This window comes from Triticum aestivum, chromosome 2B (assembly GCF_018294505.1).
Source record: "Triticum aestivum cultivar Chinese Spring chromosome 2B, IWGSC CS RefSeq v2.1, whole genome shotgun sequence".
Classification (NCBI taxonomy): Eukaryota; Viridiplantae; Streptophyta; class Magnoliopsida; order Poales; family Poaceae; genus Triticum; species Triticum aestivum.
Window position 1 is genome coordinate 724,977,331 of NC_057798.1, and position 11,339 is coordinate 724,988,669.

The following is an 11,339-nucleotide window of genomic DNA, read 5'->3' on the forward strand; positions in this document are numbered from 1 at the left end:
AGTGACCCAAGGAACGTATGGTTTGGTTTAAGCGTGGATGGCATTAATCCTTTCGGGGAGCAGAGCAGCAAGCACAGCACCTGGCCCGTGACTCTATGTATGTATAACCTTCCTCCTTGGATGTGCATGAAGCGGAAGTTCATTATGATGCCAGTTCTCATCCAAGGCCCTAAGCAACCCGGCAACGACATTGATGTGTACCTAAGGCCATTAGTTGAAGAACTTTTACAACTGTGGAATGAAAACGGTGTACGTACGTGGGATGAGCACAAACAGGAGGAATTTGACCTAAAGGCGTTGCTATTCGTGACCATCAACGATTGGCCCGCTCTCAGTAATCTTTCAGGATAGACAAACAAGGGATACCACGCATGCACGCACTGTTTACTTGACACTGAAAGTATATACCTGGGAAGCTGCAGGAAGAATGTGTACCTGGGCCATCATCGATTTCTTCCGACCAACCATCAATGTCGAAAGAAAGGCAAGCATTTCAAAGGCGAGGCAGATCACCGAAAGAAGCCCGTCATGCGTACCGGTGATCACGTACTTGCTATGGTCAATGATTTACACGTAATCTTTGAAAAGGGTCCCGGCGGACTAGCTGTTCCGAGTGACACTGGGGGACACGCACCCATGTGGAAGAAGAAATCTATATTTTGGGACCTACCCAACTAGAAAGACCTAGAGGTCCGCTCTTCGATCGACGTGATGCACGTGACGAAGAACCTTTGCGTGAACCTGCTAGGCTTCTTGGGCGTGTATGGGAAGACAAAAGATACACCTGAGGCACGGGAGGACCTGCAACGTTTGCATGAAAAAGACGGCATGCCTCCGAAGCAGTATGAAGGTCCTGCCAGCTACGCTCTTACCAAAGAAGAGAAGGAAATATTCTTTGAATGCCTGCTTAGTATGAAGGTCCCGACTGACTTCTCGTCGAATATAAAGGGAATAATAAATATGGCAGAGAAAAAGTTTCAGAACCTAAAATCTCATGACTGTCACGTGATTATGACGCAACTGCTTCCGGTTGCATTGAGGGGGCTTCTACCGGAAAATGTCCGATTAGCCATTGTGAAGCTATGTGCATTCCTCAATGCAATCTCTCAGAAGGTGATCGATCCAGAAATCGTACCAAGGCTAAGGAGTGATGTGGCACAATGCCTTGTCAGTTTCGAGCTGGTGTTCCCACTATCCTTCTCCAATATCATGACGCACGTCCTAGTTCATCTAGTCGACGAGATTGTCATTCTGGGGCCCATATTTCTACACAATATGTTCCCCTTTGAGAGGTTCATGGGAGTCCTGAAGAAATATGTCTGTAACCGCGCTAGGCCAGAAGGAAGCATCTCCATGGGCCATCAACAGAGGATGTCATCGGGTTTTGTGTTGACTTCATTCCTGGCCTTAAGAAGATAGGTCTCCCTAAATCGCGGTATGAGGGGAGACTGACTGGAAAAGGCACGCTTGGAAGGGACTCAATAATATGCAGGGACGGATATTCTTGGTCTCAAGCACATTGCACAGTTCTACAGAACTCTATCTTGGTGACCCCTTATGTCGATGAACACAAGAACAGTCTGTGCTCCAAACACCCGGAGCAGTGCGACGACTGGATTACATGTGAACACATCAGGACTTTCAGCAGTTGGTTGGAAACACGTCTCAGAGGTGACAACACTGTTTGTGATGAGTTGTACTTGTTTTCCAGGGGACCATCTTCGACTGTTACAATTTGGAAAGGAAACGAGATAAATGGGAATACATTTTACACGATTGACCAAGATCAAAAGAGCACCAACCAAAACAGCGGTGTCCGCTTTGATGTAGCAACCGAGAGGGGAAAGAACACATATTATAGTTACATAGTGGACATATGGGAACTTGACTACGGACATGATTTTAAGGTCTCTTTGTTTAAGTGCAAATGGGTCAATCTATAGGAGGCGGGGTACAGGTACACCTACAGTACGGAATGACAACAGTGGATCTGAAAAATCTTGGGTACACTGACAAACCGTTCGTCCTAGCCAATGATGTGGCACAGGTTATCTATGTGAAGGACATGTCTACCAGACCGAGAAAAAGAAAAGATAAGGAAGCGAATACATCATACGATGAGCCAAAGCGCCACATAGTTCTTTCAGGAAAAAGGGACATCGTGGGAGTGGAGGGCAAGACAGACATGTCTGAAGATTATGAAAAGTTTCATGAAATTCCTCCCTTCAAAGTCAAGGCTGACCCCAGCATCCTGATAAACGATGAAGATTATCCATGGTTACGGTGCAATAAGCAAATGACACAAGTGAAGAAAAAGTGAAGACTTTCTCCGGCAACTATTATGATGATACCATGCCAACTTTGTAACAGGCGAGTATGATACCATTGTCCGTTTTGTACATGCACATGCTATGTGGGTGAAATTATGATACCATGCCAACTTTCAATTTTTTCAGAGTTCATTTGAAATGCTTTAATGTCTTATGGTCCGGCCCTCGTAATACCATTAATCCTGGTTCGCTCATTGTCAACTATGTTCTCACCAAGAACACTCTCAAGAGGGCAGCCACGTGGGCCATTGGTCCCGGTTCGTCTGGACCTTTTGGTCCCGGTTCCACACACGAACCGGGCCCAATGCGCCTCACCCCTGGCCCATGACCATTAGTCCCGGTTTGTGCCACAAACCGGGACTAAAGGGTTGGTCCTCGTTGCGCTCAGAGTTTAGTCCCACCTCATCAACCAAAGGGCGCTCACACCGGTTTATAAGCCCGTCCCTCTCTGCCTTGTTGAGCTCCTCTCAAAGAGAAAATAGATGCCCCCTATACAGGGAATTTGATCTAAATTCATAGTGAATTTCTCTGAAATTCATAGAAATTTATTATGAATTTAGGTTGAATTTTCTCTATAGGCGCATCTATGTTCATTTTTTAGTAAAGTTAATCACAAACTTGTGATTCACACAAATTTCAAAGAATTCAAATTTTAACTATTCAAATTTGAAAACTAATGGCACTAACAGAAAGTTTATAATTTTGCTGACCTAAAAGCAAAAGGAATTAAAAATAAAGCAAAAACAAAAGAAAATAAATAATGCAGAAAACAAAACAAAAAAACTGGAAACAAAATAAAAATAGTAACAATAAGTATTTTGTTGTAAGTAGAAACAAAATAAAATAAATAAAGCAACAAAGAAAATAAAAAAACAAAAAAAGTGTTTTCAAATATGAAAACTAATGGCACTAACAGAAAGTTTATAATTTTTCTAAACTAAAAGCAAAAAAAGAATTAAAAAATAAAGCAAAAAACAAAAGAAAATAAATAATGCAGAAAACAAAACAAAAAAACTGGAAATAAAAATAAAAATAGCAACAATAAGTATTTTGATGTAAGTAGAAACAAAATAAAATAAATAAAGCAAGAAAGAAAACAAAAAAAACAAAAAAAGTGTTTTCAAATTTGAAAACTAATGGCACTAACAGAAAGTTTATAATTTTCCTAAAACTAAAAGCAAAAAGAATTAAAAAATCAAGCAAAAAACAAAAGAAAATAAATAATGCAGAAAACAAAACAAAAAACTGGAAAAAAATAAAAATAGCAACAATAAGTAAAGAAAACAAAAAAACAAAAAAAATGCCTCCTACTGGGCCCTCACGGCCTGAATACGACTAGAAACCCTACCATGGGCCAGGATTCAGGCCCGCAGAAGGCCCAGCAGGCCCACAGGCAAAGCAGTGTCAGATTAGGCCCATAGGCCTGCAGTTCAGAGGAGTTCGAGTGGGAAGAGGCAGCGGAGCTTATAAACAGGTGTTGGACGCTCTCAACTAGCGAGGTGGGACTAAACTCCCACCATCACGCCGCTGTGCAATGCCATTTGTCCCGGTTGGTGCCACGAACCGGAATCAATGCCACCCTTTGCTCCCGGTTCATGGCATCAACCGGGACCAATGCCCCCCCTTTAGTCCCGGTTCGTTCCACCAACCGGGACCAAAGGTCGTGGCTTCCCGCCCTTCTGAAAAGAGGCCTTTGGTCCCGGTTGGTGGCACCAACCGGGACTAAAGGGTGTATTAGTCCAGGTTGGTGCCACGAACCGGGACTAAAGGCTTTGCTATATAAGTTCACACTTGGGAAATTTTCACTCTCATCTCGCAGTTGCCGCCCCGACGACACCAACGCCGCCAGGCTGCCCCGACGCCGCCCATCGCCCCCGCCGTCGTCGTCGCCGTCGCTCGCGCCCTCACCGTCGCCCGCGCCCCTGCCCCGACACGCGCCGCCCCGGCCCGCCCCGGTCGTCGCCGTCGCCCGCGCCCCTGCCCCGACGCGCGTTGCCCCCGCCCGCCCCCGTCGCCGTCGCCCGCGCCCCTGCCCCGACGCGCGCCGCCCCGGCCCGCCCCCGTACGTCGTCGCCGTCGCCCTGCCTCGCCCCTTCATCGACGTCGCTCCCTACCCCGAGCGCGCGCCCACTGCCCCGTCGCCATCCTCGCCGCCGACCTTGCGGTCCTCCTCACCTTGGTCCGGCCGGCGCCCTCCCTAGCATTTTTTTTCATATATATGCTTGTTTTTTTTCATATATATGCTTGTTTTTTATATATATGATGATATATATGCTTGTTATCATAATTGTTTTTGTTCATATATATGTGATGATTCTTTTATAGAATATGATGTTTTTTTCATAGATGATCACATATATGATGTATGCACGGATGTGAATGAAATATTATGTTTTTTTGTTCATAGAACATGATGTTTTTTTATTCACAGATTTTTTTTTTGTTTATGAGAGAGGCGGGGACGTCGAGGGATCATAGATCTATTTTTTCAGAATTTTCTATCGTGCATAGACGGAGTTTAGACCACGGGAGCACCCCCTCCCTATCGTTGCAAAAGTTGCTAAGTGATATTAAGAAGGACGTGGGGGGTCGATATACCCCCTCTCCGATAATATTATTTTCATGTACGTATGTCGTGTCGATATAAACTCCCGATAACTTCAACACGTGGGGGGGGTCGATATACCCCCTCCCGATAACTTCAACACGAGGGGGGTCGATATACCCCTCCCGATAACTTCAACACGTGGGGGGGTCGATATACGCCCTCCCGATAACTTCAACACGAGGGGGCCGGGGTCGATATACCCCCTCCCGATAACTTCAACACGTGGGGGGTCGATATACCCCCTCCCCGATAATATTCATATGAACAATGAATTAGGCAAAACCTTCACTTTTTTTCTAAAATTTCTATTTGAACATTATTTAAAAAAACAAGCAATACTACTTCATGTATTTTTAAGAAGGAAGAAGAAGAAAAAGAATGAGAGGAAGAAGGAAATAAGAAGAGGAAGAAGAGGAGAAATAAATAAGAAGAATAAAAAGGAAGAAAAGGAAGAGGAGAAGAAGAAAAAATATTCTATTCCTTTCTTCTTCTCCTCTATTCCTTTCTTCTTCTCCTTTTTTCTTCTTCTCCGCCATTACAACTTCCAGTGAGTGTTACTAGTTTAACTAGTAATGGCACACCACACCCACGATGCGCCATTACTAACTTTGGAAAAAATAAATAAAGAAAATAAAAAAATTGTTAGTAATGGCGCACCGTGTGTGTGGTGCGTCATTACTAGTTTTAACTAGTAATGGCGCACCACACCCACGGTGCGCCATTACTACTTTGAAAAAAAATTGAAAAAAATTACTAGTGGCGCATTGTGGATGTGGTGCGCCATTAATAGTTTAACTAGTAATGGCGCACTATCCCCTGATGCGCCATTACTAGTTTAAAAAAAATAAAAAAAATTGTTACTAATGGCGCACCATGGATGTGGTGCGCCATTAGTATTTGGACACTAATGACGCACCAACACATGGTGCGCCATTAGTATTAGTATATACTAATGGCACACCACATGTCTGGTGCGCCATTAGTATCCATATCATCTATAGTCCTTTTTCTAGTAGTGAATTGGTGGAATTGGCGATTAGAATGGATACCTTCATGCAGTGGCTCTAAACCGTACCACACTAATAATAGAACCTACCAGTTCAAGAAAAAAAATACCGCGCCAAGAATAGCTTAAAAGGAAAAAATGAAAACCTAAACGAGCCAGGAGTGACACACGAAGCAGCTCTTGCATTCATTGTTTTTTGTTAATAATACTACTTTATATATTTTTACGGTTTTGCTAAAGCACATCTAGATGTGCTCTAAGTATTGCATATCTAAATTCTATGTTATTGATCTTACACGTAGATTTGTATAGATATTTGTGTTTGTTTGATTGAGTCACTTAGATGTGCAATACTTAAAGCACATCTAGTTGTGCCCTAGACAGACCCATACTTTTAAAGGTTGATTCTATGTTATAAGTTGATGGTTGATGGTTCTACCAACTTTTTTCTTGTGATGTACATTGATAATCTACTATGGTCTTAATATGTTCGCATATCCTAACTGTAGTTGTTATCTACTCCCTCCATTTCATAATGTAAAACGTTTTTTTGACTCTAGTGTAGTGTCAAAAAGGTCTTGTATTATGAGACAGAGGGAGTAGCTGATTATACATTTTTGTCACAAAGCTTTCTCCTCGTGCTATTGGTTTCATCATTTTAAAAGAAATGTTTGTCACCATGGTGTGAGTACAATTTACACAATTTAGCTCGCATTGTAAAGGCAACTTGTTTAACGTCATATGCAATCACCCCCTCTCCGCTGCCTATCAGTCTACGTTTGATCTCCTATGCTCCCTAGCCGGATATTCTCGATCACTCCCAATCACTCCCTCACGCGACCACAATGAATAACCACCTCGAGGACGCAATTTCGGACATGGTATGACTCTAATTTCTTTCGATACTATTATCTTTAATAATAATTTTAAAATAAGGGGCCACATTCTAATTTCGTCCTGGCTCCCAAAATCTCAAGACCTGGGTTGTTGAACCCACAACTTTCTGATGCTGGCACCGCCACTCCCCATGTACTGATGTGGCAAGAACATGCATGTCGATCACTCTTAACTAGTTAATTTTCAAAGACGAGCTCGTGGCTCGATGATGGTTATGGTGGTGGCCAGCCAGCTTGCCCAAGATCGATCTCTGGGATCGACGTGGGTGTCTCATCCGGGATATTACCTCACACGTCTACAAGCCATGGAAATATGACGTGTCATGATGTATAGGTTTTAGATATTGGGCGAACCAATCTGTGGTTGGATGGTTAAAGGGACTCTGATATCCCCAGTCCACTAAGGTTCAAATCTGGTGCTTGAGTTTATTCCTGGATTATTTCAGGATTTTCGACGATGTGCATTCAGTAGGAGAAGACGTTCCCGTCGACAACGAGTTGCCCACGATGACTTCGTAAATTTCAAGATAATATGCCGATTCGGTCTTTCGGAGGTGCTCATAGGGGTAGGGTGTGCGTGTGTGCGTTTATAGGGATGAGTGTATGCACGTATATATGAGCGCTTGTATCTGGACTGTGTTAAAAAAAAGTTCTAGATCTTGGTTGGTGTATAGCGGGTGTCCAGTGGTGTGTGTGCTTGTGATGTGTGTGTTGTGCGTATATGGATCGATCGATACGGCTGGATGGATGCATGGTTGCGGCCCGGTTAGTTGCGCACCTAACACGAGTGCCCGAGGGCGACTTCCTTGGTTAGTTGCATGCGCACGCGCGACTTGCAGGTCGCGTCTGCCCCTCACCTTCCAACGTATACACAACGCCCTCTCCCCGTACGTACAATATATATATCCGCGTGCGTACAACGTCCAGAAAACCACAACCCAAACGACCGAGCCTTTCATCAAGGAACAAACCATCATACGAGACAGACGCCGGCCGCGACACAAGCGGACGATCCCCGGAGTGCGGATCGATGGCGCCGGTGAGCAACGAGACGTTCCTCCCGACGGCGGCCTGGGGGGAGGCGACGCTGCGCCCGTCCTTCGTGCGGGACGAGGACGAGCGGCCCAAGGTGGCGCACGACCGCTTCAGCGATGCGGTGCCGGTGATCTCGCTCGATGGCATCGACGGCGCGCGCCGGGCCGAGATCCGGGACCGCGTGGCGGCGGCCTGCGAGGGCTGGGGCATCTTCCAGGTGGTCGACCACGGCGTCGACGCCGACCTCATCGCCGACATGACGCGCCTCTCTCGCGAGTTCTTCGCGCTGCCCGCCGAGGACAAGCTCCGGTACGACATGTCCGGTGGCAAGAAGGGCGGCTTCATCGTCTCCAGCCACCTGCAGGTATACACGCATTCATTTATTTATTTTTGCGGGTACACACGCACATGCATGCCATGCCATGCCAGGTAAAAAAGATTTAGTACTATATAAAATTAAGATGAAACAGATTGCAGTTTAGCTACATGTCAGTTAACTGAATTCCGAATTTGGGTCAGTCAGTTTTGAATGAAGGAAGGAGGAGTGACCTCACCGGAGAGAAAGAAGGGACTCGCCATCATCACCCCATTAGCTATCTTAGGGTTCAGGGTGGATGATGATGGTGGGGAACGGTGGCGGGGCTTTGCCGGAGAAAAAATCGGCCATCGTTGGGGCCAGAGGAATGGCCGAGGGCGATACCAGAATGGCGGTGGGAGGAGGTTGAGGAGAGGGCGAGGCGACGAGGCAGTGCGGGAGCGCCGCCGACGGGCAATGGTGGCCGGCGGTTCGGCCGGTGGTCCGTGGGGGCGGTTGGGCAAGACAGTGTGTGAGGAAGAAGAGCAAGCTGCGCAAGGTCGAGGCCGAAGGCTGCGCGTTAGATTTTGATCCAACGGTTAAAATAGAATCAATTGACCCGTTCGAAAAATTCAGTGACTGTCTTGTAGCCGCTTCCAACAAATTGATCCATGCATGTATGAAGAAACTCACAAGATTTTTTTGTGGCGATGCAGGGTGAGGCGGTGCAGGACTGGAGGGAGATTGTGACCTACTTCTCGTACCCGGTGAAAGCACGGGACTACGGGCGGTGGCCGGAGAAGCCGGCGGGGTGGCGCGCTGTGGTGGAGCGATACAGCGAGCGACTCATGGGGCTGTCGTGCAAGCTGCTGGGCGTGCTGTCCGAGGCGATGGGCCTGGAGTCGGAGGCGCTCGCCAAGGCGTGCGTGGACATGGACCAGAAGGTGGTGGTCAACTTCTACCCGCGGTGCCCCCAGCCGGACCTCACCCTGGGTCTCAAGCGTCACACCGACCCCGGCACCATCACCCTCCTCCTCCAGGACCTCGTCGGCGGCCTCCAGGCCACCCGCGACGGCGGCAAGACCTGGATCACCGTCCAGCCCATCTCCGGCGCATTCGTCGTCAACCTCGGCGACCACGGCCACGTCAGTACCCCCTTCATCTTCTTCCATGCCATGCATGCTATAATCCTTAATCGATCGATCGAACACCAATTGAACACTGTTGTAACTGTGCTTTGTGCATGCAGTTCCTGAGCAATGGCAGGTTCAAGAACGCGGACCACCAGGCGGTGGTGAACGGGGAGAGCAGCAGGCTGTCGATCGCGACATTCCAGAACCCGGCGCCGGACGCGAGGGTGTGGCCGCTGGCGGTGAGGGAGGGGGAGGAGCCCATACTGGAAGAGCCCATCACCTTCGCCGAGATGTACCGCCGCAAGATGGAGCGCGACCTCGACCTCGCCAAGCGCAAGAAGCAGGCCAAGGACCAGCTGATGCAGCAGCAGCTCCAGCTGCAGCAGCAGCAGCAGGCGGTCGCCGCCGCGCCCATGCCCACCGCCTCCAAGTCTCTCAACGAAATTCTTGCCTGATCATTCCGGCGGCGCGCGATTAAATATTTTAAATTGATTGATGCGTGGTGGGATTGATTATTCTCCTAAGTACGAGATTAATTATGCATATAGTATCCGTACGTGTGTAGCAGGGAGGAGCTCGACCTGTAATAATGTCGTGCGTGGAACTGAACCGAGCTAAGTAAGGAGCTATCGTGAGTTTGGCGTGTGCAGAAATATAGCGTATATTTCGTACTGGTTTCTGTTATAACCCAGCAGTGTGGTTGGGCTACATTCGTTTCGTGTGCACATGAGTTGTCCATGTGCATTTGGAACGGCGAGAGGCCTCACCCACCAGGGCTAGAGTGGTAGACGATGCATAACTTGGCAGTTACAAGACGGTTTTGCTATTTCTAGAAATATTGCAATGAACATCATAATCATGGGCTGTTGGAACATTTGGATGGAGCAAACACTAGAATTTCTAATAATTGCAATCCTAGAAATCAGTCCTAGAAGCTGCTGCTCAAAAAGGACTTGATCATGGCAGGCTACAAAATTAGCCACAAGTTTCTTCAAACTCATCAAGAGTGGATTGGTTCAAACTTATAGTTTCGGAACGGTTTAACAATTTCTTATAAACCTTCCAAATATGTTTTCCAGAGCATGCATTGGATTGACAGGATTTAGACAGGCATTGAATGCAAATGACCATTTGACCTAAACCCAAGATGCAAATGTGATGAATCTTATAATTAATACTCCAAGAATTTTGATTTACTTTGTTGAAAGTATTTTTATATTTCCAAAATAAATAATAACTGCAAAAAACATGTAAACAATGTTCGAAAGGTGTTTCTTATGTACTCCCTCGGATCCATATTAGTTGTACAGCTTTAGTATAACTTTACTACAAGTTGTACTAAAGTTGCGACAATTAATTTGGATCGGAGGGAGTAGACAACTGGACTGGGGTTCATAGTTTCACCAATAGTGACTTTCCACAAGATAAAAGCACGGCAAAGGTAACATAGTTATTTGAATTCAAATATTTCATACTTAAGATAGAATTTGTATGATGTGATGGGATTACATAGAGAGTACATTCATAAAGTCACATACTGTTGATTGTACCCCCGAAGCCTTTAGCTCTTTATTGTGACAAACACGTTTACTATCCTCAATCCTTAGTGGCAATAACATAATGCAAGCATTCTCCTTTTATTATCACCAATGTAGATTACTTGCAAGATTAACCGAACTAATGCAACCACTCTCTCTGTGTTGGACATAATATAGATCTATTACCAGTGACAAGTTAATTAACAATTAATAGTATAGTTGCAGAGGCATTTTGCTCCTAGGCATTGAGTGAAAGGATCGATATGGTTGACTAGAGGGGGGGTGAATAGGCAACTAACATTTTTTAGACTTTTCTTTAACAATTTAAACCTTGCAATGAAATAAGTTGTCTAGATGTGCAACTACGTGGACAACCTATATGATGCAAAGACAATGAGCACACAAGCAAGCAATGGATATAGCACAAGTAAGCTTGCAAAAGTAAAGGGATAAGAAAACTAAGAGTGGAGCCGGTGGAGACGAGGATGTGTTACCGAA

General features: G+C 45.9%; 1 protein-coding gene across 1 annotated transcript; it reads left to right on the plus strand.

The window, feature by feature from the left end:
• Positions 1-7,760: 7,760 nt before the first annotated feature.
• LOC123042301 (naringenin,2-oxoglutarate 3-dioxygenase) lies at positions 7,761-10,172 on the plus strand. Its single transcript, XM_044464781.1, has 3 exons — positions 7,761-8,239; positions 8,887-9,315; positions 9,420-10,172. The coding sequence occupies exons 1-3, from the start codon at positions 7,871-7,873 to the stop codon at positions 9,756-9,758; spliced, it is 1,137 nt and encodes a 378-aa protein (XP_044320716.1). The 5' UTR covers positions 7,761-7,870; the 3' UTR covers positions 9,759-10,172.
• The last annotated feature ends 1,167 nt before the right edge of the window (positions 10,173-11,339 follow it).